At 43.9% G+C, this 26862-nt stretch overlaps 6 protein-coding genes across 8 annotated transcripts; 2 read left to right on the top strand and 4 right to left on the bottom strand.

The window, feature by feature from the left end:
* Positions 1 to 975: 975 nt before the first annotated feature.
* On the bottom strand, positions 976 to 3379 carry LOC130537191 (odorant receptor 131-2-like). The gene has a single exon (XM_057053759.1). It carries the CDS (start codon positions 2825 to 2827, stop codon positions 1898 to 1900), a length of 930 nt encoding a protein of 309 aa, XP_056909739.1. The 5' UTR covers positions 2828 to 3379; the 3' UTR covers positions 976 to 1897.
* Positions 3380 to 4404: 1025 nt separating this feature from the next.
* ppme1 (protein phosphatase methylesterase 1) lies at positions 4405 to 7754 on the bottom strand. The gene is made up of 14 exons (XM_057053756.1): positions 7507 to 7754; positions 6928 to 7019; positions 6726 to 6820; positions 6543 to 6600; positions 6280 to 6331; positions 5952 to 6106; positions 5786 to 5876; positions 5633 to 5698; positions 5423 to 5549; positions 5220 to 5349; positions 5103 to 5147; positions 4953 to 5017; positions 4796 to 4863; positions 4405 to 4703 (listed from the first exon to the last, which is right to left on the bottom strand). The coding sequence occupies exons 1-14, from the start codon at positions 7590 to 7592 to the stop codon at positions 4700 to 4702; spliced, it is 1134 nt and encodes a 377-aa protein (XP_056909736.1). The 5' UTR covers positions 7593 to 7754; the 3' UTR covers positions 4405 to 4699.
* A 2819-nt stretch (positions 7755 to 10573) lies between these two features.
* LOC130537189 (dicarboxylate carrier SLC25A8-like) lies at positions 10574 to 13647 on the top strand. Of its 2 annotated transcripts, none has more exons than XM_057053758.1 (8): positions 10574 to 10638; positions 11436 to 11533; positions 11760 to 11893; positions 11983 to 12190; positions 12257 to 12454; positions 12624 to 12725; positions 12807 to 12987; positions 13059 to 13647. In XM_057053758.1, the coding sequence occupies exons 3-8, from the start codon at positions 11768 to 11770 to the stop codon at positions 13171 to 13173; spliced, it is 930 nt and encodes a 309-aa protein (XP_056909738.1). In that variant the 5' UTR covers positions 10574 to 10638; positions 11436 to 11533; positions 11760 to 11767; the 3' UTR covers positions 13174 to 13647. The 2 variants fall into 2 exon arrangements, with proteins under 2 accessions (XP_056909738.1, XP_056909737.1); XM_057053757.1 differs by lacking the exon at positions 10574 to 10638 and adding an exon at positions 10825 to 10963.
* Positions 13648 to 14509: 862 nt separating this feature from the next.
* On the top strand, positions 14510 to 17398 carry ucp2 (uncoupling protein 2). The gene is made up of 7 exons (XM_057053760.1): positions 14510 to 14797; positions 14981 to 15180; positions 15258 to 15465; positions 15543 to 15740; positions 15813 to 15914; positions 15994 to 16174; positions 16265 to 17398. The coding sequence occupies exons 2-7, from the start codon at positions 15055 to 15057 to the stop codon at positions 16371 to 16373; spliced, it is 924 nt and encodes a 307-aa protein (XP_056909740.1). The 5' UTR covers positions 14510 to 14797; positions 14981 to 15054; the 3' UTR covers positions 16374 to 17398.
* Positions 16389 to 19226, bottom strand: dnajb13 (DnaJ heat shock protein family (Hsp40) member B13). The gene is made up of 9 exons (XM_057053764.1): positions 18931 to 19226; positions 18098 to 18195; positions 17910 to 18013; positions 17669 to 17830; positions 17455 to 17603; positions 17249 to 17362; positions 16933 to 17046; positions 16778 to 16854; positions 16389 to 16612 (listed from the first exon to the last, which is right to left on the bottom strand). Exons 2-9 carry the CDS (start codon positions 18163 to 18165, stop codon positions 16453 to 16455), a joined length of 948 nt encoding a protein of 315 aa, XP_056909744.1. The 5' UTR covers positions 18166 to 18195; positions 18931 to 19226; the 3' UTR covers positions 16389 to 16452.
* A 96-nt stretch (positions 19227 to 19322) lies between these two features.
* On the bottom strand, positions 19323 to 25352 carry LOC130537193 (ras-related protein Rab-6A). 2 transcript variants are annotated; one of them, XM_057053763.1, is made up of 8 exons: positions 25008 to 25352; positions 23573 to 23631; positions 23435 to 23488; positions 22789 to 22894; positions 22493 to 22604; positions 21467 to 21560; positions 20867 to 20933; positions 19323 to 20466 (listed from the first exon to the last, which is right to left on the bottom strand). In XM_057053763.1, the coding sequence occupies exons 1-8, from the start codon at positions 25075 to 25077 to the stop codon at positions 20402 to 20404; spliced, it is 627 nt and encodes a 208-aa protein (XP_056909743.1). In that variant the 5' UTR covers positions 25078 to 25352; the 3' UTR covers positions 19323 to 20401. The 2 variants fall into 2 exon arrangements, with proteins under 2 accessions (XP_056909743.1, XP_056909741.1); XM_057053761.1 differs by lacking the exon at positions 21467 to 21560 and adding an exon at positions 22106 to 22199 and having other exon boundaries at positions 25008 to 25350.
* Between the last annotated feature and the right edge of the window lie 1510 nt (positions 25353 to 26862).

Here is a 26862-nt window from a genome sequence, read left to right as displayed (position 1 = left end):
AAGTGTAATTTATGATCTGTAGTAAATCTGAAGCAGCTCACCACTGCAGGCTCCATTTTGTTGGTTAAGGATGTGAACAATGTCAGTCTTCCATTGCTAAACCTAAGTTGCTGTAACCAGGTGCTTTCTCTCTTTGGAATGTTTTTCAATCATTCAAGTGTTCTTTCGCAAAGGCCAGAGAGGTATCAAGAGGGCTTCAGGCCTGTGACAGAGCAAGATCATTTAAATCAGTCCTCCTGCTGCTCAAATTCTTCCTTTATTCTCTGGATCAGCGCCTCCCTCTCTGTTAAACAACATAAATCGGTCTCTCCCTGCTTTCTATCGCTGGCCATTGTCCTGCACAAATGTGCACCTGGACTAGGAGAAAGGGGACAGGACGGGACTTTCTTCAGTGATGTTACGTTACTGATCCGTCTTTTTGATAGCCTCATGTGGCACAATCAAAAGGGTCATTTTATTATAGTAGAACAATCAAGGGTAGTTTCCTCAGGTAGCAAATATTACTGGTTAAAAGAGAGCGTGGCAGCTCCAGCTGAAATATTTTAGTCTAACAGTGACCTCTACTGGCAAATTATATGAACTGCTCCCCTCGACGGAATCGCCATATGTATTGTTCAACATTTAGTCTTATCAGTATTTATAAAATGCTAATATATATATATATATATATATATATATATATATATATATATATATATTTTTTTTTTTTAATTTCATTTAATTTATTTTTTTAAATGAATAGCTATGCTATATAATTTTCCCCCAAACAAGCGGCTGCTAATTTAAAATCATTAACATGTCTGTTTTGTAATTTACTATGTCACGTCATGAAATAAGGAGCTGGGCTAATTATAAAAATCTGAGTTTCTTCCATTTACGTTTCAGATTTTAAAACAACACCTTAAAGCAACGGTGTACGAATTTCAAAGCAATTACTGGATGACACGCGTGCTGTGCGTTTAATTACAAGGTTGTCAGATACCAGCATAAAAAAGCAAAATAACAAAGCTACAAAAAAACAACAAAAAGCTGCAAGTGCAGGATATTTTCCCCGCGTTTTACAGTAACATTTATTAATGCCAAAATAATATTTATAAATTTAGAATACTTATATGGACCAGTCACTGAAATTGCAATAAAGATTTTTAGGAATAATGTTGAATTTCCAGGATACTTTTGAATACTTTCAAACAGTTTATGTCAATACAAATGTCAACACTTAATGACACTTATGGTTACTGTGGTTACGTTGAAAATCTTTCATTGACTATTTTAACTGGTTCACATTGAAGATGGAAGAAATGTCACATTTTAATAAATAAAATACGCTATGCATGCAAGATATTGTTGAAAGTGATTACCCAGGCTTCAGAACTGTATTATAAATAAGAAGTAAAGAATAGATCGAGTAGGTTGAAAATTATTTGACTAGAATCTTTATTCTTTTTTCTTTAATGAACAGAGAATAATTTAAAGAAACATTGTGCAAATGAGTCACACAGAGTAGTTTTAAATGTTTTAAATGTAGCAAAGTTAATCATCGTTTCCTACAGCACATCTCCATGTAGTCATTTTATTCATATTTACTATTTAAAGCTTATAACTTCAACAGAAGGCGACAGTTATGCAGTATTGTAGCCTTTAGTCACAAATTTAACAGAAAATGCCTTTTTAAGGAGCTCAGTGATTCAGCAACAGGGTCGATTATATTTGTTTCTCCTGCTAAACAACCACTACGACCACATTAACCATTCTGACACCACAGGCACGAGACAGCGTTCAAATGATTCAAAAAGAGCACAAGTTCTGACCTGAATCTGACCCAACCGATGCTCTAATAGAAGGAAAACTAACAACTACACTTTTTTCCCCTCCAACAAAAGGAAAACCCCTCAAATCAAGAGCTTGCAAATGTTCTAGCAGCAGCTGTGAACCTGAAAGGGATGTAGGACTGCAAGATTTGCCTCAGTGCCTGATCTCTGAGGCCGTATATGAGCGGACTCAGACACTTAGGGAAGATGATGAGACTAATAAAGATGGTGTACTGGATATGAGTGACCACAATGTGTTGCATGTTCCATTTGCTGTTGTAATTGATCACATCAAACAATGTGGATACGAGACACAAGCAGAGCTGGATCAGATGCAGCAGCACCGTCTTTCCTGCTTTAGTGGCGTTATGGGAGCGAGAAGAGGCCGACTTCACGATGACCAGGATACCAACGTATGTATAGATGATAACCACGCTGACGATTACAAAGTAGGCGATCGTGAAGGCATCGTTTATGGAGGAAAAAATGGGCAGGGGGAAAAGGTTTCCCCTGTTGCAGAAACGCGGCACAATGAAGCTCGTGTTCTTCAGACTGATAAACAGGCCCCAATTAGTCAAAGAGTTCAGAGATCCAGTAGTCCATATAAAAGCTATGGCCACCCCCGTCGTCCTGGACGTGACAATGTGAACATGCTTCAGTGGGCAATAAATGGCGATGTACCGCTCCAGAGACATCACGGCGAGGTTGAGCGGCGACATCGTTAAAGTCAGGGAGGCAAACAGAATGATAGAGATACAAATGTAGCTCAGCATGGCGGTCTTGGTCAGAGCGAACAAGTACAGGAGCACAGAGAAGAGGAGCTGCAGCGACTCAGTGAGGAGCAGGTGGCCAAACAGGATGTAGCGGCAGGACTCCAGAAGCTGAGGCTTCTGGAACAAGGCGACCATCATGACGGCGTTAATGTAAAAGAAGAAAAGACACGGCAGTACAGACAGCAGAGCTTTGAGCGTGGCGTGGGACGGGGGCGCCGGGGCGTCCACGGTGGTGACGTTCATGCCTGCAGCTTCTCCTGTGGAACAGAGACCTGTCTCACCTGTTGAAGCATGACATCATCCTAAAGTTTGGCTAACAGACACGGGTTAAACAGCAGGATAATGAATAAGGTTCACAGTGTCGGCAGATGTTACTTACACCCAATTCTGCTTTGGTCTGACCTCACGTGAGTCACATGCTGCCCGGCCAACACCAGGAGTGACTGAATCTCGGGCCGATGATCTTCTTTTAATCCGTCAGGCTCTTGACATCATCGCCATCACAACCAGTCACAACCAGTCACAACTCTGCCTCGTTGTTGTTGTTATTTCCAGTTTCTTTGTAAAGTTTGACAAGTCGTGCGTCCCCCCCTCCCCCACAATGTTAAACTCAAGAGAGCAGAGGTGGACTATAACGAACAAGAAGAATAGAGATGATAGAAATGAAAACTTTTCAACTTTTCAAATGATGCGTCAGTGATAATGAGAGAATATGAGACGTGTGCAGACGAGTGCGCCTGCAAACGTCCGCTTCTGTCCACCAACGTCCTTTAGAAGTGTTAGATTTCTGATATACTGGATGTGGCTTTCAGAAGGTTTGAATGGACGGATGCTTTCAGGAGGGGAACCCAGGTGGACTCCATTTGGTGTCAGATAAACACGAACACGTCCACCACTCGTCCTTTATTCCTTTTATTGGTCCATGTTTTGTCTGCTTTCTGCTTTTAATAGATGAACTCAATCAGGGACGAGCTGCTGTTTACAGTTTATATACAAGAGATGTAGATGTAGAGAGATGTTGTGTGTATTTTTGACTATAATAGTAATGTAGGAGCACATTTTTCATTCTGTTTTTAATACATCTTGACGTCCAGCTGCTAATAAAACCAAAATTGGATTATTGTTCACCAGCTGTTTGATCATTACTCCCACAAGTTTCATGGTTAAAAGAATGTTAAAAGGTGCAAAACTCTTGTTCTTTAGGATATAATCTATAAGCAGCCACAGGTGGCCAACAAATTAGTTTGAAACAACATAAACATCAACAGAAGCTCAAAACTAAGGATGTTTTGGCAGATCCATTCCTGAAAAGGTATCAAGGTTTACCTTTAAACAGACTATATCTATAAAGTTAGAGAAAGTTATCTCAAAAAGAGGAGGAAAGAAAATCAGAATTAAAGATATTTGATGGGTTTTTGCAGGGCGGAACATGTCAGCATTGTTTACACGTTCTCTTAATGACCTCAGAGTCTAGAAATCTTGGGAGAACCGTCATTAAAAACACATTAAAAATTCAAACTTTTCCCCTGCACATATTGCAATATATTCTTAAGCACTGGGCTACAGAGAGCCAATTAAACCACATTCTCTGGAGTAAATAGGGAAGAAAAACATGCTGTTTCATCATGAAGTCGGGGAAAAATAAAGCCTTGTTTTCCAATCGTGTTTGTCATTTCAAATTACCAATTCAAATGTTTCCTGCTACTTTAAGTGCATTGGTTAAATGGTGTTGATGCAGGCCGTCACTTTTAATAAAGTTAAATGACCGTTAAAATGATCCCGACGCTCTTTTAATGCGGAGAAGGACCCACAAACGCGAGTAACAGTTGTACAGCATCCATCTTTAATCATTGTTTGACTCCAAACATTACAGACACAAAATCACTGATGTGAAAAACACTCAAAACGGAGGAGGAGGAAAGCATTTCAGAGAATAAAAAACCCAAAAACATGAAAAACAAAAGCAACTCAGTGTTTCACAAAAAAGATAAGGCAAAGCTGAAAGGCAACATATCTACACAATAATAATAATAAACAAAAATGTATTTAATTCCATGATGAATCTTGAGACTTTTCTTTCATGGTTGCTGGCTATGTATAGTCTAAAGGTGGAAGCTAGCTGTGGAGAGATCATAAAACAAAGGTCAAATATAAGTCAATCAAATCCATAAACAACGTAGAATCTGCAGATTCCCACGGCCGTTCGCTCACCACAGGTATCCTTCTTTGAACTCGGTGAATTTGTGCCGGACCATAAACGTCGCTAAAGCATCTGCTACCTGGCAACAAACGAGACGTTCAGTTTTTTTTGAGAAAACTTGACCTGGTTGACAATAGACAGGACGCAGCGGGCAGGTGTGAGCCGTACTTTTTCCGGTGCGTCTTCATGGACTGCGTGACCGCACTGTGGGAGGACCTGCATCTGAAACTTTCCTGTCAACAAACGGGAAACATTAAGCGGATCCATCTCCTTCCAGTCTCACCAACAAAATCTGGATATGAAATCTGGCCTTCGCACCTTGCATCTGTCCTATAGTGAGGTCTTTGTCAAGTCTGTCCACCCCTGCACAATGAAATCAAGTCAGGGATCATTTTTATCACGCTGGAAGTTCAGACGGTGAAACTGAGATTTCACCTGCAAGCAGGAGCAGCTTTGGTACAGGACAGGTGAGAAAAAGTGACGAAAGGCCTCGGAACCAGCCATCCCAGTACTTTTCTGTCTTTGACAGCTCCACTCGCCAAGTGAAGAGGCTTTCTTTCGTCATCTGTGTTACAGAAATGTAATTATCTTTTGTGTGTTAGCACACAAAGCTGTGGCACGAGAGTGAGAGACAGAACCTCTTGCTCATCTTCCTTCATTCTTTTCTTGTTGGATTCTTCTTCTCCTTCTTCATCCTCATCTTCTTCTATTATGCCTTCTCCGATGCTGTTGGACACCCCAGGACTGCTGGTGGACTCCTCACATCTGGAAACACCAGAACAGAGTCAATATCTCCGTATTAACCAGCAGTTGTGCTCAATGTGCAGAGGAAAACCAGTGACGCCTACTTTTTCACCTGGCCTCCCATCGACACCCGCGCTGACTCAATGTTTCGGATCTGGCCGCTCTTCACACTGAAAGCATCAAGGGGGGCGGGGATATTTTCAACAGGGATTCCTCTTTGTTAGTTACTAATTCATATAATCGTATTTAATGTTCACCTCCACTCAATGGCATTCTCCAGAGATTTAAAAGTCCTTGGCCGGCTTCTGAGGAAGTTCTGCATGCTGTTCAAAGCATCCATTGCTGTACCTGAAGTCAGAATATGAATATCAGTAATACCGAATCACAAAATATGCAGTCAAATTTGAACATTGCATAGATTACCTTCAACCACGTCGATGACACAGAGGCCGAGCAGAGATGGTACGTGATTGGCAACGGCTGTGTGTACTGCAATGGCCCCACCCATACTGTGTCCAATGATCATGATGGGAGGTGGGCTCTCCCCATACAGGGCCTCTATCACTTTGCCAATATCCCTTTTAAAGAAAACCAGTGACAACCAGTTTAAATCCAGTTTTCCTGCAAATTGTTTTGATATATAGAGTAAAATATCCAGTGTGTGTGTGTGTGTGTGTGTGTGTGTGTGTGTGTGTCTCTGTGAGGTTCACAAACTCCATTGACTTTCTTGACCACCCGTCTATCAACTTACTTGGCCATGGTGTCAGCTGAGAGATCATCGGGGTTTTTTACTTTGGTGTCACCTGCAGGTGAGGAAAGAAAAGAACAGTTCAAAGATGGAACAGCTAAACGATGTTGTCAGGGAACAAGATCACAGGATGTAGGGTGAGTTGTTGGGTTGGGGCGAGTTTCAGGGAACATCATTTTTAGTACTGTGGCCATAACTGCACCTGAAAATACAGTATAATAGCAAAGTAACAATTTCTTCATCAAAGTAGAGTAATTTGTATTTACCATGAGCTCGGAGGTCCATAGCCACCACCCTGCAGTTGATCCTACTGTATATAACAGACTGCAGAGATCCAAACAGGAACCATTCAAATCATATCTAAACACGTCAGTAAAAATTCCCTGGTGTTTTGGTGTACATATGTTAAACAGAAGTGAAATTACAAGTTTGATAGTGATTATGCTTACAGTAAACACGGCCCAGGAGAGCGCGGAGTGTCCTCCTCCATGGAGAAGCAGCAGGACTGGACCATGGGACCCGCTACAGTAAATTCTGAAAATGTACAAAGCAGTCAAGGAAATCTACATTTGAGCTTGAATGAGAAGATGCTGAACAAAGCACAATTATCAGACGGCTTCGAAAATGTTTGACAAGAGTTTGAGGATATGTCTTTGCCATCTTCATTTTCCACCTCCACATTCTCCATGGTTTCAAAGTACTGACTCCAGGGCAGGGGGGAGAAGTCTCGCTTTCTCCCAGGTCTACAACAAACATGCAAAATGGCTCTCAGTCTGAATCTGTGCTGGGATTTTGAAACATTGTGCAATAACTTGGATATTTCTGAGAAGCCAAACTTGCTTTAAAATAACAATGAGAAAAAGATTGAAGAAGTTGGCTTTGATGATTTCACTGAACACAAAAGAGATGCTTTTAATGCTGACTTCTTTTAGGCAAGCTAAATTGCAACTTGCCATCTGTAGATGTTATTGTTCAATTAACAGTAACTTATTCAGCGCTTAATAAAACACTTTAATCCTGACAGATTTTGATCAAGTTAATGCTCAATGTTTATCATCGAGTTTACCCTCAAAATAACATGCAAGTTATGGATATTGATTCGGTATGTTTAACGCGGCCTCTCCTGACATTAATACGGTAATAGACTACAAGACACGGATGACAAGAAATAAACTGAAATGTTGATAAAAACCAGCGACTAAAGTAAGCTGCCGAGATGCTAGCTCTCACCCCATCTTCATTTTAGAGCCGAACTGAAGACCTCCCGCCATGGGAGGTCTTGAACCTAAAAGATTCAAATGCAACTGTTTCTCCATGTTGCCAAACGTTCGGGAAGGTATCTGTCAGGAAATGTCTGATATGTTGAGCCTTCTTTCCCGCAGCATAGGATTTTCGTCAACACCCGCACTGATACCAACAGCTAGCTTTCTGCGTGATTTCCAGTCTTCTTCTGCTGCTAATGTTGTGATTATTTTGAGCTCCTTTCTTCTTCTTTGGTTTTTTTCCCTCCCCGTCATTTTGTTTTCGTTTACAATCATTACTGCCCTCTATCGGCTACTTATCGCAACATATTTTAATGGGTAAAAAGAAACTTGGCTTGATCAGCATGGGGGATTAAAAAGAACAATAAGGGAACATTAGTGGTCTATAATACTCTTTTAAGTTTTAGAGACTAATGTTTTATCTTTATAATTAACAGCAGAATAAACAAGCCATTCACACTCAGTCTTGCACAACTCACCTGTAGTATCAATCAGCCACACTCCCAGCATCTTTTACAAATAGAGCCACAGCAATTAACCTGTTGGGAAATGAAAGTTATTGGCTGCAGTGCGATCAGTGGTGTGAACCCACTTAATGGCCTTTTGGTGGTATGTAGAATAGGACCTCATGACCTTAGAATGATGCATGTGGCAAAACGCAGAGGCCTGAACAAGGCTGAAGTAGATGACAGTATCATTTTTAGCAACTATTCAGGTGAAAAGAAAAACGGATTGGGGGCAATAATAAATGAACGGCAATAATACTGATTACACTGAATATACAACTAATCAAAAATAATATTTTAGATTCCCATATTATGGCACTTATAGGTGTAATGTACCTTTTTAAACACAAGGTAGCGGAAGTTCACGCTTTCTTCGTGTAAGCAAACTCACTGAAAGGAATGCTGCACCCATATAAAACTTCTAAGTACAGTGGTTCATTAACACGCGTTTAAAAAAAGATGTTCCATGAGGCGCTCTGCTCAGTTGCTGAAACCATAAGATCATCATCATCACAACTTTAATATACCCATAATAAAATGTGAGGAGTGTGGATAATGTCAATGTAAAGCAACAGGATGTCTATAAACTGTACATGAGCAGAAAAAGCAAAAACACGGCTGTGCAAGTGTGTTTGACACAAATGTCACCTCAATAAATTTTAGTAATAGTAAGTGTACTAATAGTAGCAATTGAGCTTTATTATTGTAAAGTGAGCTGCAGGAAGACATTGAAGGACGCTGAAATGATGTTACATCTGAGTCTGTAGCAACAGCTGGCTGCAGACAGTGTTGGCAACATTGATAATTTCAATGATACGAAAGGTCTGATGGAAACTGGCAGGAAACCAACCTCACCACCTTCTCAAAACAGAGGGCCAGTGATCATCAGTAACATCACGGGTGATGATGTCGTATTTTTAAATCTTAATCAGTCAAGTTTTTGAGTGCCGAACCTCATTTTACCTTTGAATTTCTACTCATACTTAGAAAGAGGCACACTCAAATGCACTCTTTAGTTAGAGCAACAGCAGGCTCTTCTGGAAACAGAAGAGCCTGCTTCAACAGCTCGGACGAACTGTTGAAGATAAAGACAGAAATCCCAGTACGTTAGGGTCACCCTGTGCTCCACTGACCTTTGCATGATGTAACAGCAAACATTCTTGATAGTGGTGTGAGATTTATTTATAGTGCGGGGGAGATTAGCTGTTTCACCACGCTGATTCATGGTGTTGAGAGTGCACCAGAGTCCAGCAGTGACGGAAGCCGTGTCGTCTTCAGACTGGTTGAAGCCGGTCCGGTGTTGTTTACCGGTCTGCTTGTGCGCTTAAAGGTTAGTCACATTGAGTTCTCAGGAAACTCTATATAGCAAGTCGACAAGTCAGCAGATGGTGAGAGCAGCCTCCCCGCCCTACGCCCACCCTACCCACTTCCCCGACTTTTTTTCCGAAGCTCTGTTCCTCACCTTTTCCCTACAAACTAACTGGAATACAATTGATAACTAAAGAATTTGATCAACATTAGCTTTCAGGGTCCATTTCCATTTCTAGAATTGCAAAGGTTTTATATTACTTTTTTTGGGAGGGTGGGGAGGAATTCGAATATTCCAAAGCTCATCCGTGGGCAGAAGTCTCACTCGGGCCTGCACAACTTTCATTTCTTCTTCTTTGCATCTTCTAGAACTACGCCTGGCTTCACCCATGTTCGCACCCGGTGAGTCTGGGAGCACCTTCTCCATGGGACCGAACCCTGAGTGGTGACCCGGTCACTCCAGGACATTCGCTGCAGCGCCTTGAATACTTTCTGCACAGTCCTCTACGCAGCACAGTTCTCCTACACAATGAATCAGATTCACTTTGAACTTTTTGCCACATTTTGCTGCACTTTAACCTTTTCCAGGCCTCCAAGGACCTGCTGCAGAGAGACATGCACACATGCCCCCACCAGGCCTCCCCGTGAGGGTGTGTTACTCCTGTTACTCCTCTGTTTGTGCATGGACGTTCCATAATGTCCCTGTTGACTTTCTGTGTGGACACACATAAAAGTTGTCACCAGTAGCACACGTGACCTCGTCAGTCACCGTGGAAGTGCGACTTCTGGCAGGTTGATAGTCAAAAAGAAAGTAAACAGCTGTTGTGGGGGACGTTACATAAAGATGGACATAAAAGGCAACAATTCTGCACAAGTAGTCATTGTGAAACTTTAATAATGTTTTGCTGTAATAAGAGCTTGCTAAGACTGGGGGGCTGTTTGTGTCAGCAGATGCTAATAGTTTAAATGATTGTACGCAGATGCTCCGTGCATCCACCCACCCGTTCATCTTAACGATTGGCTGGAACAGTGTTGGTGCTTTTTGTGGATTTTTCTTCTTTTTTTTTAACTTTATGACCTACAGGGAGGAGGGATGAGGGAATTCCTAACATCCTACCACATGCTTATGCATTTTTTTTAGGGGCACTAATACAGGGAAAAAGATCTGAAGCGAGAGCTGGTCAGATGCCCCAGGAAGAGATTCTAGGAATCCAGACGAGCCCCTGTGTCTGCTTGGCCCATATGAGAACTAACAAGGACATGGTGTTCTGTAACACGAGCTGCATGTGAGTTATTTCAAATGAAGCTATTCTAATTAAAAATGTCAGTGTATAAGAACTGTTGGTAATAGCTTATATGCAATATTGGAATTAAAACATCTTGCACGTGCGCCCATGCTGAGCCAAGTGATCATATATCCGACTTCGAGGTCACCTGGTAAACATGGGCGTGTCTTATATTAGACGTCAAGAGTCATGTGCAAAAGTCATCTTTAAACTGAGGAGCTCTGCTGGCACGGAGCACAAAGCATCCGTCGGTGCCTTTAAGACTACCTCGAGGATTGCAAACTCTTTACTTTCAACTGGATTATATGTTCCCAGGGAGTCCCCAGTAAGTTCACGTTATTACCTCCAGCGAGGAGGTAATGTGGCAGGCGGCGTTAGCAAAATAAGTCAAGACATTATGAAGGGATTTTAGTGAATGTTTTAGAAAATGTGGATATTACATGTTGGTGATGTTGCAGATTCTGGAAGGACTTTAACTTTTGATCGGAGCAAAACCAAGGAGCTTTGATCTTAAATTAAAGCAACCTACTGTATGATAGTGTAAACTTTTATTACTACTACCTTTATCTAAATAATTATATATATATATATATATATATATATATATGCACTATACTATGAGTTGAAGTTGCACTTTGAGAGGAAATGTCATCCTTCCTCTGGATTCTTCTTATCTAGATGTACACGCAATAATGGAAAATATAAGATTTTTGCACTATGGATCCATAGGATCTAAAGAAGACAACAGAACTGCTCCTCTGTGGATCAGAATAATTCTGGATGCTTGTGTCTTCCAGGGATTTTATGGCCCTGGACATCACTGCAACTGAGCTAGCTTCAAAGATTTGTTTCCTTCTCGAGAAAACCTGAAACTCTTCCTCCCCGTTACTAACAGGTATGCATTGTGTTTTGAGTGGCTTCCTCCCACACTCACGTATGGATTACTATAAATGAGCTGTTCCCAGAGAGAATCCTGCTGTTTTTTTGTTGCATGGTGGAGTTTTGCAGATAATCATGGAGTGATAAACTAAAGGGAACATTTTGTGCCCTTAAATAGGTAGTTTAGCCAAATCACATTGTATTAATAGCCACTTCCCCTCCTGCTTACATAATGTACCCAGGAATAAAAATGGTTGGCATGAAAGCCCCAGATGTGGTGCCCTCGGCAGCAGTAAAGTTTTTTGGAGCGGGCACGGCGGCCTGCATAGCTGACCTCGTCACCTTCCCACTGGACACAGCCAAAGTTAGACTACAGGTGTGAATCACCAAGAACGCTGTACAACTGAACTGGAGCCCAATGTTCAAGACGTTTAACAAGCTGTTATGTCACCACAACGGGGACAGATTCAGGGGGAATCTCAGATAGTGGAGGGCAGCAGAGCCACGAAGTACCGGGGCGTGTTTGGCACCATCACCACCATGGTGCGCACGGAGGGCCCCAGGAGTCTGTACAGCGGCCTGGTGGCGGGGCTCCAGCGACAGATGAGCTTCGCCTCGGTCCGGATCGGCCTCTACGACTCCATGAAGCAGTTCTACACTCGAGGCACCGACAGTGAGTGAGGCGCCGGTGTTTGAGAGGCGTTGTTGTCGCCGTGGCTCACGCGCACGTGTTTCACAGGCGCCGGGATCGTCACGCGCCTCATGGCGGGCTGCACCACGGGGGCCATGGCCGTGGCCTTTGCGCAGCCGACGGACGTGGTGAAGGTGCGATTCCAGGCCCAGGTACGAGAGGCTGAAAGCGGGAGGAGATACAACGGCACCCTGGACGCGTACAAGACGATCGCTCGAGATGAGGGCGTCCGCGGCCTTTGGAAAGGTGCCGTTTTTATTTTCCTATTGATTTTTTAATCACTTTGTAACAACGCAGGCAGTAGTTTGAGGATTGTATCATCTTAAAAGGCCTGTTGCACCCAATCAAGATCTGTTTTTACATGATACAGAATTTCTACTTACCTACTGGAGAGTAAAATGTGTCGTTGCTCTAGGTTGTCTTCCCAACATCACCCGCAATGCCATTGTAAACTGCGCTGAGCTGGTGACCTATGACCTGATCAAAGAGCTGATCCTCAAGTATGACCTGATGACAGGTGAGAACAAACCTCCCCCCACCTGGCTGATACAAACACAGCTGAAGGACGCCACTTAGCTTCTGTTGCCTGTTTTGGCAGATAATCTTCCGTGCCACTTCACTGCGGCCTTTGGTGCAGGCTTCTGCACCACCGTAGTGGCGTCTCCTGTGGACGTCGTCAAAACCCGCTTCATGAATTCCACTTCTGGCCAGTACAGCGGCGCCGTCAACTGTGCTCTCACCATGATGAGACAAGAAGGTCCCAAAGCTTTCTACAAAGGGTAAATACAAGCCACCACCCAGCGCTAACATGCCCCAGACCTGCCACTCATCCCGTGTGCGCCGCCCTCAGGTTCATGCCGTCTTTCCTGCGCCTGGGCTCCTGGAACATCGTCATGTTCGTCACATATGAGCAGATCAAACGAGGGATGAGCAGAGCGCAGCAGTACTGGGAGTCACCATTCTGACACCGGCACCTGTCAGAAAGAGGCTTCAGAAGGGTCCGACGGGTCATGGACGACGACGCTGTGGCTCCGAGGATGTCGTTGCCGCAGCAACGGGACTTTGAGTGTACAGACTTGGTTGCATTGTTACAAAAAGAAGTATACTCATTCAGGGGTAAAGATGCGGTTTAAAGGGTAATTCCAAAAGTGTTTTTTTTTGTTTTGTTTTTAATATATATTTCAGACCCCTTTAAAGAGATATTGATGTTTACAGGACAAACCTGAGCTGATACGATCATTGAGACAAAGACTTACCCACAATCCTGACCATTTATGCTTATTATAGCGGTGGGTTGTAGCTTGGTTAATGTTTCTATTACATGAAAGTTATCAGGGATGTTATTAATCCGTCGGATGAGCTGGAGTTATTGTAAATGCTGTGAAATGTTGCTGGTCAATGAGTCACAACAGTGATAGTAAAGTTATGTCTGTCCCACATTGAACGTTTGGCATCTGTATTTGTTGTTCTGTGCCAGCCATTCAACATTAAAGCGATTATGAATATGGAAGAGCAGCTAATTATATGATGGCGTCTCGGGGGTCCTGGTGGAGGCTTCAGTCAACATCTTCATCCGGAACCAGACTTTACGCAGCTGTGCAGCTTCAGAAGGCAGCGTACTCCCAACCCTCCCCCCCACAAGTGTCTTGGTTCAAAACAAGCTTGACGTCACTCACATGGCGCCCACCCTATCACGTGACCTTCAGCAACCCCCACAGCACCTTATTTTCCTCTGCTCCCATCCCATCCCTGTTAGGATCAGTAGGCGAGTGCTTCTAATCTCGACATAACCTTCTGGTGGGTGTAAACGTAGATCCGGGAGGTCTCAGTTTCAAACACGTGCCTGGATTTCCTGTGGAGAACATTCTGTTTAATTTTGTAGCTACCAAAGTTCCATTCCATGCAATGGAATGTGTTTGTACTTTTAGTCTTTTAAGAAAACCAAAAAGAGGTCACAGGTCATTGGTTCTTTACTGAGTTGCACATTGTGTTCCTGTATTTTTAGCATGACTCAGCATTTCCTTGTCTGAGTAACTGCATTTCCCAGAGGTGCCTCCGTCACCGCTAAAGCAACCCGACGCCATGAACTCTTAGTTTTTAAAATTGTTGCCGCTGTTGTGTGACCATTTCAGTAACTATAAGGTTAAAAAAGAGCCTTAATGAAAACAACGACCCCCAACACTGACTTGTCGCAGATGTTTACATTAAGCCTCGTTCACATGTAGGGAGGATGTGGGGGTGGGGGTGGGGGTGGGGCTCCCCCAGCAGTACATAGTGTTCCATAATCGGACAATAGTTGTCTTTAAAGAGGCAGTCCTCCGCACCACATCCTGGAACAGTAACTACTTCTTCTTCTGGGGACCGGTTGCAACTGGAATTTTATCGCAAGCAGTCGGGTTTTTGTGTTAGACCATTGTTAGATTATCCCTTTTGTTCGGATTTGTAGTATGCTTTTACGGCTTATTACTTCCAAGAGATCTATGGAAAATCGACAAAGAGAATTTATAGATGGGACCAAGTTCAGTAAGAAGGACGCCTTTAGAGAATCCTGATCTCGGTGCTTTTTCCTCATCGCGTGCCGCAGTAAAGGTAAGAACTACAGATTATTCCCATTTAAAATAGACGCGAGAGGAGCGTTTCTAGTTTTGGCAGCCTGTTGTGGAATCAGTTTATCTTTGGTTTATCTTTAAATCTTACACTAGGAAATACGTTTTCCAGCCCATATTAAAATAACATTTCTTTTAACATTTTTTTTGTTGGTCTGATTTTCAGAGTTCCGGGTTTTGTTCCCTGGACTTTACTGCTCCAGTCCTCATTCCTGATATTACTGTCGATAAGCGCGGAACATGGTGGGATTCGGACCCGCAGACGCGCCGCCCTCGGCGGTGGTGAAGTTTGTGGGTGCGGGCACGGCGGCCTGCATCGCTGACCTGCTCACCTTCCCTCTGGACACCGCCAAAGTGCGGCTGCAGGTACGCGCGCCTTGCGCAAACAGCCTGCCTGGCTGGTGCGGAAAGAAAAAGATAAGCACGCGTTTGATTCCGGGCAGATCCAAGGAGAGGGCAAGGCTGCGGGAGGAGCGTCTGCTGTGAAATATCGCGGAATGTTTGGCACCATCACCACCATGGTGCGCACCGAGGGCCCCAGGAGTCTGTACAGCGGCCTGGTGGCGGGGCTCCAGAGGCAGATGAGCTTCGCCTCGGTCCGGATCGGCCTCTACGACTCTGTCAAGCAGTTCTACACCAGAGGCTCTGATTGTAAGTGTTGATGCATTGTAATGGGACGTTTGAGCTGCCCCCAGCAGCAGCCCTGACCTTTCCCTCCTCTCTTTGAGGTATCGGCGTCGGCACCAGGCTGCTGGCGGGCTGTACCACCGGCGCCATGGCGGTCGCTCTTGCTCAGCCGACAGATGTGGTGAAAGTGCGTTTCCAGGCACAGGCCAGGTCTCCGGGAGAGTCCAGGCGCTACTGCAGCACCATTGATGCTTACAAGACCATCGCTAAAGAGGAAGGCGTTCACGGTCTGTGGAAAGGTAGGCTGGCGGATTATTGGCGGCTGAATTTTTTGACAGTTCTTGCGCGTTAACCGTCGCGCTGTCGTGCAGGAACGGCTCCAAACATCGCCAGGAACGCCATTGTGAATTGCACAGAACTGGTGACCTACGATTTAATCAAGGACACTCTGCTCAAGTCCACTCCCCTGACAGGTGTCGCAACAACCCCCCACTCAGACCTCAGACTCCCTTCTTCCACGCGGAACCATAACTCGGAACTTCTGCCCCACAGATAATCTGCCCTGCCACTTTGTGTCGGCCTTCGGGGCAGGACTGTGCACCACCGTCATTGCCTCTCCAGTCGACGTGGTCAAGACGAGATACATGAACTCCAGTCCCGGCCAGTACGGCGGCGTCCTCAACTGTGCTGCGTCTATGTTGACCAAAGAGGGGCCGCGTTCCTTTTATAAGGGGTGAGTGTTGACTCGGGTGGCAAATATTTGAATCAGAATCAGCTTTATTTCAATATTAAACCCTGCTAATGTTTTTGTACTCCTCTCCAGGTTCTTGCCTTCCTTCCTGCGCCTGGGCTCCTGGAACGTGGTGATGTTTGTGACATACGAACAGCTGAAACGCGCCATGATGGCAGCAAACCACAAGAGCACAAACTAAACACCAGGAGGCATATCAGGGTTTTTGGGGGGCTTTTTTTGTCTGTTACAACAGGAAATCCACCCGTATTTTGAAATGTCTAATTTTTAATAGAAAGGGCTTGTTTAATCAGCTGCTTCCTCTCAGGGGCCAGTTTCTTGGGGAATTGGATGTCAAAGGTAATGACGAGGTCTCCTCTCGTGGAGACGTCGTGGGACAGCGGCATTCCTTCCCCCGTGACCACTTTCTTGTATGCCGGGCTGGTGTTTTATAACACACGAAAGAGACAGTCGGATTAATGCAAATATACTAAAAACACATCACTGTAGCGTGAACTGAGTTCTATCTGAGGTGAATAGCGAGAATGTAGCAAGATTAATACACATATTCCAGGTTTGTTGGTCCTCAAAGAGTCAAACACCTACTGCACAATGTCATTGATGGGAATGGTGAGCAGCCTGCCGTCCATCGTCTCCACGTCTACAGAGAACCCAGTCAAAGCCTGTGGGAAGAGGCGTGTCCATTTCTCCTAAACCACAGCTTCCATATGTTCTCGTCAGCCTCGTGTGCACGGACTCACCATCTCCAGAGAGATTTGGACCTTGTAGATCAGGTCGTTGTCTTGCCTGACGTACAGAGGGTGACTCTTCTGTCGCACTATGAAGACAATATCAGCGGGAATCTTGTTCGGTCCCTGGGGGGAAAATACAAGTTAAGACCGCGTGTTGTTGTGTTTCTGATCATATGAGTGCACTGAAATAGATCTGTTGATGAAGGATGTTTTACCAGAAACAAATCCTCCTTACAAAGTTGGGTGTTACCATGTTACCAGCGACATTTATGCATTTATTTTATCACAAGTACTGTTGACGTGTTTGGTGTTCCTTGAATTTCACCTGATCTCCTTCTTTGGGGAAAATGACCTTTGTGCCTTCTTTCCATCCAGGCTTCACATTTATGTGCAGGATTTTGTCCCTGATACTGGATCCGTATCCATCTGCATCCATAACCTGTTGAAAAAGCAAATAAATGTGTTTTCGTGTTCAGCACGTCTCCCTCTCCTGTTTCCTCGGGGGGGTCAGTCAGGCAGCGCTCCTCCTACCCTGCGAGATATCTTAATCTTTTTTGTGCATCCTAGGTAGAGATCATCCAGGGAAAGGTGGAGGTCTCTCTCAATCTGAGGGTCTTGTGTCTTCACCACTCCTGGTTGCAGCTTGCCAGGCTGTGGCGGAATGTCACTCATCTGGAAGTCTGGCAAACGAACACAACACACTGTAGCTCGTCTGCTTGGGATGAGCACAGGTCGTCCGTCTCACCTGCGAAGGGATTGTTGCCTCCAAAAAACTGCGTGAACGTTTTTTCTGGTTTCCCATGGTAGACGTACTGAGTTGACCATGCCGCAGTGTTGATGGCATCGAGGGGGATTCCTCCTTTCAGACCGTCCTCTCCAAACTTGTCATAGGTCGCCTTTTTTCGCGCTGCCAAGTAGAACACCGACGTTATCACGAGCACTTCTTTTCTGTGGCTGAAAGGTCACCTTCAAGATCTTTGACTCACGGTCGCTCAGGACATCGTAGGCTTCCCCCAGCTGAAGGAATCTCTCAGCACTTCCAGGTTCCTCGTTGGTGCCGGGGTGAAACCTCAGGGCGAGCCGTCGGTATCTGTCGTGGGTGATGGAGGAGAATGGGAACGATCAAAGAAGCACCCCTGGCCTGACGTTTCTCTTTGATCTCTTTTGCACCTACGCTTTTTTGATGTCCGCGTCGGTTGCATTTCTGGTTATTTCCAGTGTCTCATAGTAGTCGTTGGCCATTCTGTTGATTGCATTTACTTCACAAATACCCTGTTTGAAAAGAAGAATTCTCATCTTTAAAATGATGCTCTAGTTCACTAGCTGTGCTCTAGTATGTTGGGACCTCTGCCTATGCGCAACAGTATAAAATCAGGTTCCATATTTTGTAATCATTCTTCTTGAGGACTTTAGCGGAAATATATCCAATACATACAGATAGACAACATCTAGAGTTATCTTGGTTTCCAAAGACTATCTGACACTATGTTTTCCAAAATCTCTTTTTTTTAATAAAGAGGGAAAGTATCATGCACAAGAGTTTGAGAAAGTGTAGATCACATAAGTCTGATCTGCAATATACATGTATTATCAGCAAACAGCAGTGAGGCGTCCGATGACCTTACAGAGCGCAATACAGCAGCAATAACACAGCGCCCCCTTGTGGTCGATACACAAACCAGCAATTCATTTGATTAATTTCTAGCTTCAGCTCACAAGAAGGAACCAACCGAGCCAGAAATAAAAGTATACAGAAAAATAGACAATACTGTATCATGCGGTGATTTATTATCAAAAAGAAATACATGTAGGCCTAATGCAATGCGTCTTTTCTGAAAGAAAGCTCTGTCCCAGAATGCATTTCTTTAATTTTGCCCTCATAAAATTTTGCTGTGAACCTCAATCCCACTATTGGGAACATTTTTTGTTAGATAAACCTCTTTATTTGTAGAGGAATAATGGTCAGTAAAATGTTGTTTAAATCGTGCGTTATCGAGCACCACATACCGATCAGATGTCTGACAGCCTGGATGAGTTCGTATCCTTGTTTATTCCACACGAACCAGTACACGCTGGGGAAAGAGTCCTGTGGTTGCTAGGCAACGCACGGACGCAGCAGGGACGCAGTTGAGTCGGGTCTGGAATGCAGCGATTCTTCGGATTAGCAGGATTCAGGACGCGTCGTGGGTCCGGAGCACCAATGAGAGTTCAGACCTTAAACAACAGTCTTGGTGACGGGGATGAATGCTGCTTTACATCAAAGCTCCTTTCCTTTCATGCTTGATTTCATTTTCATCTTTCATTTTTGTTTCGGGCTTTTTAGGTTTAGGATTTTTTTCCCCCATGCATATTGGTGATGATATATACAATTTTATGCATTTTTGCATGATTTCCAATGCTTTCAGGTGTATTTTTTTATTCTTTCATTTAAAAGCATTCCATACTGAAACATTAAAGACTACGATTTACAAATCACTCTCTCCATAAACACACAAAAAAATTGCACATTATCAGTATAATCAAATTGCAGTAGACTCTTGGTTCTGTTAAAGGTGGTGCAGATGGATGCATATTTCATAAGTAATTTAGGAGTCATATCAAAAGTGAAGATATTAACAGCAATAAAAAAAAAGAAATGAGAATTCAAAAGAAATAAATATTACACGTCTGTGGATTAAATACACATGAAGGATGGTCATTAACAAAAAAATCAAAAGCCAAATCTTTCTCATGTTCATAAAATGTCACCCAAAAACCAGAACCACCCAAAGTCAAGGAAGCCCTCTATAATTAACCTTAAGATGGCGCTTATAATTATGACACTCGATACGCAAGAAACTCCTCAAAGTTTTACTCTATGATAGCGGAAGCCTTTAGAAATTAAAATCAAGATCTAACCAAAGGTGAAGGTAATAGAAAAATCAAAGAAAAAGGTGTAAAAATGAACCACCGAGTGTTGATGGAGGACGGTGTGATGGGACTCGTGTCTTCCTGCTGGCCTGAACATTTGCTGTGACGTGCGAATGTGCAGAACGAGTCGGAACGTGCTGGTGACGTGACTGCTGTTGCACGCCGTGACAGTGCACGTGCACGCCAGAGGTCCAATGACCGAGTATCAATGTTGTGCTCATGTAGAATGGAGTGATTAAACTCTAGAGGTAAATTTGGGACCTTTAGACACTCGAATTTAGAGTTCTCTCTCTTCCTTTTGTGCAACAACAATCTCACCGTGTCTTATTACTACTCTTCTGTTAATTCTTTTTGAAACGAAGCAGCTCAGTGAACAACTCTGAGCGCCGCCGGGTTCGAGGTGTTACAGTGCAAACGTTTAGTTTGAGCCTTTTTCCGAGTTTTAGAGCTGGTTTTCGCGACGGCGAGGACACGTTGTTCTCCATCGGGCAACTGATGCAGAAGAAAAAGCGACTGGGTTTGAGAAGAAGCCAGAAAGAGAACCAGTTAACCCCGACACGAGCGCCCATTAACAGGAACAGCCTCCTTCGTTGGCGGGGAGCTCTGGGGGCTTCTCCAGTTTAATGTCGATCACTGAAGAGGTTGCGAGTTAAAGAACGTTAACAGGGAAAACGCACAAAGATGGTTACAAACACCTACAACAACCTCCAGGTTTCAGTTTAGGCCAGTATTAAAAAGGTGGATGTTGTACTCTGCTATCGGAGTGGTGAAACGGCGCCGATGGATTAAAGGAATAATCTCGTCAGCCTTTATTCTGGGTTGTGAAATGCAAAGTGAGGACACAGATCAACAGCGTCTTATGTTGCAAAATCAATGGTTTGAGAAGGGGGGGTGTATCTGTCTGGACTGCCTGTAACCTGGTGGTGAAATAGGTTCTTTGTTCCAGCCTGTAAATGAGCAAACACAGCAGGGTTTATGCCCGACAGCTAAACACACCCATGTCTCATCACACACACGCGTACACAAAGGATACTGTCCTCTCTGCTCTTGTCCTGTGTGGTGTCCATACCAGGAAGAGCAGCAGCCACGCGACGGAAAAGCTGCAGGGGGAAAAAGAGAGAGAGCATGTGTTCTGTCAGGGCGATAGACTCAGACAAACTGTGAAATCACAACAACACGCCGGCGATGCAAGCAGAGGGAGAGTGGGCCGATGCTGAAGCTCACACAGAGGAAGACCACACCAAATGCTGATTTAGAGACGCGGAGGTGACGGAGACCTTCCGATGGGAGAGCCTGGAGCAATTTAGGTGAGAGAATTAAAAGGAAACTTAAAGGAACAGCAGCATCGGGCGTACGGCGACGATGAGGATGATGATGAAGATGGCTGCCCCCGATGATATAGAATCATACAAATTTAAAAATCTACTGGCGTGGAATACTGGCTCTCAACCTCTGACCCACCCTCAGGGACTCTTCAGTCCAGAACTGGTAAATTGGTCTTATTTCCTGCAGGTGGGAGAGTTTGAACAGCAACTAGACAAACAGCCTCTCATGCTCCTGATTTCTGTTCTCATGCCAGCGTGGAAGCGACGCTGATCAAGGCACTGCGGACGCACGCACACACAGATTCTACCTGTTTGACATTGTAGCCTGCCTTTGCACTCGTTTCAATAAACAGAACACTCATCTCTTTTGCTCTCTGCTCTCCCTCCTCTGTGGTTATCTGTCTGCGATGAGCCACAAGCCGGCACACACAAACACCCAGAGGGACACACACATGGCCACAGACACACAGACACGGGGGGGAAAGAACACAGGTTGTGAGTATATTGAAGGGGACTGACAAGCCGTGCCCCTTCCTGCCGCCACTGCTGCCCTTTCTCGAGTCTTTTTCTCAAGTTGGTGGCGCACCAGGCCCAACTGGAAACCCGGCGGCTCTTTTTACACCTGGCGCTAAATTTAGCTTGTGCCCAGACTTCATAACACGTCACCTCATTTACAGGCCTAAACACATGTTTGGAATAACAGGTCTGAGTTTTCCACCTCGTAATTCATTCCTGCGAGCCAGGGAGTTCTTTTTTTTTGGGAAGAGGAAACAAAAGAACAGTGTTATGATGTTGCTGACCGTCTTCAGAACCTTTTCTCTAAACCTCCATTGTATCTTTATTTAATAAGGGACGATTGCCAGGTGTAAAGACTGAGCTTTAAAAGTGGAGCAGAGGCAGCAGCGTCTGCGGCAGGATGTCAGAGCACGACTCACACGCACTCTTACCTGCTTTACATTGTAGCCCGCCTTAGCGCTAGTCTCAATAAACATTACATTTAGTTCTTTGGCTTTTCGCTCACCCTCTTCAATAGATACCTGCCTGCAGTGGATAAAGAGGTTAGGACACAGACACTGAAAAAGGTCGAACGTGTGCACTTTAACATGAATTATTGCTAAACATTACAGCTGCTGACAGTGGATGCACTGTAAAGATACAAATAATCCATCTTTTAACAATGTGGGTGAAACAAAGGGTTTATTAAAAAGTGGAACAAGGTCTGAAGGTGCCCTGCTCTCTAAGAAAGGCCTCAAAAGGCTCTATTGACAGCACTAATCAATGACTTCATCAGCATGCTCTTACAGGACAAGAGGGGCCTCGGACAGACCAGTTACCTTTTGTCTGCAAGGTCTGTTTTATTTCCCACCAACATGATAATGACGTCACTTCCCCTCTCTGTTCTCACGTCGTCTATCCATTTTGTGGTTTGCTGGAAGGAGTTAACATCTGAAAGAGAAATGAGTTAGAGGCAGGAAGATGGACATCGAGCAACCGGGTGAAAGGTTGCAAACACCCGAGGGGGCGGCGTGTCTGTAGGCTAGTTAGAATTTTGAATGGATTTGAATTAAACAAAGAACAGCAGTGACCAGAGAGGTGGACAACAAGCCACAGGTTCACTAAATCCACTCACTTGTGATGTCGTAAACTACAACTGCAGCGGCAGAGTCTCTGATGTAACTCGGGATGAGGCTACGAAAGCGCTCCTGCCCCGCCGTGTCCCACAACTGCAACCTAATCTATGGTGCAGGAAGGGGAGGGAAGGAGAAATCAAAGAGGGAAAAGGGAAAACCAAAAGAATTGACAAAAACAAAAAGGTCAAAAAAATGAATAATGGCAGGGGGGAAATTATATATATATTTTTTTTAAGACAAAAATCAAATTGAAAAAAGGCAAAATCAAGTCAGACATATGGGAAAACAACAGAAGACAGAGAAAATGTGCATGCAGGTAATGAATGAGCACCACAGAGAGCAAGATGTCTGGTCCTGGAGGAAATTAAATCGATAATCACCCTTCACTTGCAATCAATGAACCCTCCTCTGTTTGAAGGTCTTTAGTTCCAAAACAACAAGGAAAACAGATGGAGGATCAAAAAGGACAGGAGAGAACTTGTGTTGAAGCAGAAAAGACAAGGGAAGTGTTGCACAAGGTGCCGGTGGCAGACTGGACCACACTGAGCTGCAACACACACACAACCTGGCTGCTCCTCAATATTACAGAATTAGTTTCACTTCAGTCACTCCAAGACTCGTAGCAGCTGACACAAAAGCACCTACTGTTCTGTCTTCAAGGTACATGGTTTTCGACAGGAAGTCTATTCCGATTGTGGCCTGGAAGTGGGCGAGAAATAAGCAAATGTGATGAGAGTTCGGGGCTCCGTCGGAACTGGGAAAATCACTCGGAGGTGTTCTCACCTGGTAAGTGTTGTCAAAACTGTCATACATGAACCTGGTGATCAATGAGGTCTTTCCCACTGGAGAAACCAACACAGACACGACACCGTTACATCACGTCCATATCAACGAATGACTGTTCATCCACGTGTAGAAGAATCAACTTTATTTCAAATGACCAAAATAATGTGGGGATCAGGAGCAAAAACAAAACCCACGCAGATGTCATAGTAATACGATGTAATAAAGATAGTTGCAGCTAATCATGTTGCAAATGACATTATATAAACTTTTAAGGGCCAATCATGTCGACATCGCAGACAAGCTGCTGTATAATAAAAACCAGCCTGTCATGGAAATCCTTCTCCCCGCTGACAACAATCCTTTGCTAGTGCTAAATTATTTAGAACATCTGGAAACAAAAACAAAATTGACCCAAACAGTTTGCACCAGTTTCCCCCGCTTCTTATTTACCCCATATCTTGTTAAGCTCCACAATGAACCGATTAGCCAACTAATTTTGAAATAAACCCATCCCTTGCAGTCACTCCCAGCATTGCTTCAGGTCTTGCAATGCTTCGCTGAGGTCAGGTTACATTATCGGTGACCCACTGAAGTGATGACATGGCCAGCCGGCGCTGCTGGTTACTGTTCTAGAGAGGACCAAAGCTAATCAAAGCCTGTCGGAAAGAATCTGCAGTGGCAGTAGAAGTTGTCATCTTATCTGTTCTACCATATCCTGTTTCACACAAACGGAAGAGTTCATCAACACAGATTAAACGCATAAAGTATTACTGATGTGACTCTATACAGAAATAATTTACCACTGGAACAATGGAAATAAACTCACGCATAATCACAAAATTTATCCGGATGAGCCTTTAAATTTTAAATGACCAACTTAGACTGTGTTTGTGACTACCGTATAAATATCTCTCTTTCTTCTGGTTGGGGGGGGTTAAAAAGGAAAACAGGAATGTCACTGTGCAGGTTTGGGAATTGGGCTCCACCTGTGGAGAGATGCACTGCTTTGACTGTAATCGCGGTCATGTTGCCTGGATTTGGAGATTTCAATTTAGCCTTACTGGTATGTCAATGACAACTATTTGGGTTTTAATCACTGCGATCTCACTCCCAAACTACATCAAAATACATTTTAATATACGTACAAAAGTGATTTCAAGTACCTTGTCTCAAATATCTAACCACCCTGTTTATCTGCACAAAAAGTCAATTTTGACACATAATCTCAAAAGTATCATTTTACGTCCAGAACGCCTCTGGAGCCACGCTGTTAACCAAGTTAGTGCTGCAACGCAATTACTCTGCCAAGTTTTCCTCATGAATGCTAATGTTAGCGAGCTAACTGGTTAAATGTAATCATCAAATCAATTCATATAACTGAGGTGATCTCTTTATACACCGAGTCCACATTTGATCTACAAATTAAACTTACCACTCTGTTCTCCAAGAAAGACCAATTTAAATTTTCTTAAAGGATTTCCGAAGTCTCCGGCCGTCGACATGACTGCAATAAATAAGCCTTGATGTTACTTTTCGGGAGCTCCCCAGCTAGCCAGCTCCTGCTAGCAATCTACTGCTTTTCAAATATATAAGAGCTTTGTAAGGTTTAAATGTTTCGCTGAATTTTGGACGGTCTGTAGTTTCAAAACCAGCCGCTTTGACTTCCAGTTACTTCCTAATAACTCTGTGACTAGTGCAGCCAAGTTAGCATTACTGATAATTCTATGACTAAACCACTGCCAGCTAACCACTAGGCTTCTTCTTCGTCTTAATAAAGTTGACTGTTGACGCTGTGGTGCTGCCCCCTTTCGGTCAAACAACGCACAGCCGATCTCCGTGTAGGCGAAAACAGCAGATCGGCGACAGGAAAATATATATGTCACTCATTCATTATTAAAATACTAGTTTAACAAAATAAGTAAAGAAAATGAAGTTGGGCCGCTCGTAACTCGTCCATTGTGTACCCTCCCACGAAAGGGATAAAGCGGTTATGAAGATGAGACGAGGCAATAAAGTTCTATAAAATAAATGATTAAAACCAATACCAAAAGAGACGGAATTCAATGTGATGAAACTTTAAATAGGCCACATATTTTCAAAGCAATAAGTATCTTATTAACATGTTATAAAACACAGCATAGCGACCAGTGCATTATAACGCGTCATAGATGAGTACGACTATAACATTTGAAGTGATGAGGCTTAATCTAACAAACTGGGAGGACAGTAATAACTGTGAGGCATATGCTGAAGAAAGCACAACTGACTAAATCTTCTTGCAGTTGTCACCCTGAGGAACACTCCCAACTCCCCAGTGCAACTGCTCATGGGCTGAGTCCTCACAAGCCCTTTGCCGAGTTTGAGTGCAATTTTACAGGCAGCTGCGCCCCAGAACACACTCGCAACTCTCAGGCTCCTGTGCAAGAAGCAGCCATACTGTAACAGAGGAGCAAAGAGGCTCCCTGTGTCGCAACCAGGCAGTGCCGTGCACATGGAGACAATCTAAGGTTGGTGTCCAGCTGGGGTCACTGCCCAGAGGGACCCATGTTCCTAAGGCATAGTGAACCAGTCTCCAGATGACAGGTGCAGAGTCGTGTGTGTCAACAATAATAGCCTGCTGTTGCTGTGTGTGTGTGTGTGTGTGTGTGTGCGTGTGTGTGTGTGTGTGTGTGTGTGTGTGTGTGTGTGTGTGTGTGTGTGTGTGTGTGTGAAATTAATACTAAGGTTCTTTTGATATACAGACTCAAATGGTTGGCTCTTTCAACTTCTCTTTTTTTCTGGCTTTCTACCTTCATTAATCTAAATACCGAATCTTATGTTTATTAATTCCACAATTCCACTCATTTGTGGCTCTTAAAGAGACTTGTCAACATTCTACAGACTGAAATACTGATTATTCCCGTGTGGTCTACTATGTACAGTATAAGGGTTATATAGAGTGTGTTTACACAGGCATGTTTAGAAGCCCAGATATGAACTTGCAGCAGTGTGTAATGTGAGCATGCCAGTAGTTCTACACATCTGCATTTTAACAGACACATTTTCATTGTAGCTGGAACCCAACGCGCCTCTCCAGTATTAATCATATTCGTGCTGCCAATGATGCAGATGAATGACGTCGCAAGTGTGTGAGCGCTGTTTATGTGAGCTATTGTGTGCTTGAACTGAATGTTCTAGGTCACCGAAGACGCACCTGCGACTCTCCTTCATTCGTTTGCTCTCCATCCACTCGCTCCGACCAGCTGAGGCCAAATCTGCCGCTCTGTTTCTGGGAAATAGCGGAGAGA

The sequence above is a fragment of the Takifugu flavidus genome, chromosome 14 (genome assembly GCF_003711565.1).
Source record: "Takifugu flavidus isolate HTHZ2018 chromosome 14, ASM371156v2, whole genome shotgun sequence".
In the NCBI taxonomy this organism is placed as follows: domain Eukaryota; kingdom Metazoa; phylum Chordata; class Actinopteri; order Tetraodontiformes; family Tetraodontidae; genus Takifugu; species Takifugu flavidus.
The sequence above is the reverse complement of the archived record's forward strand: the minus strand, read 5'-3'. Positions and strand labels throughout refer to the sequence as shown.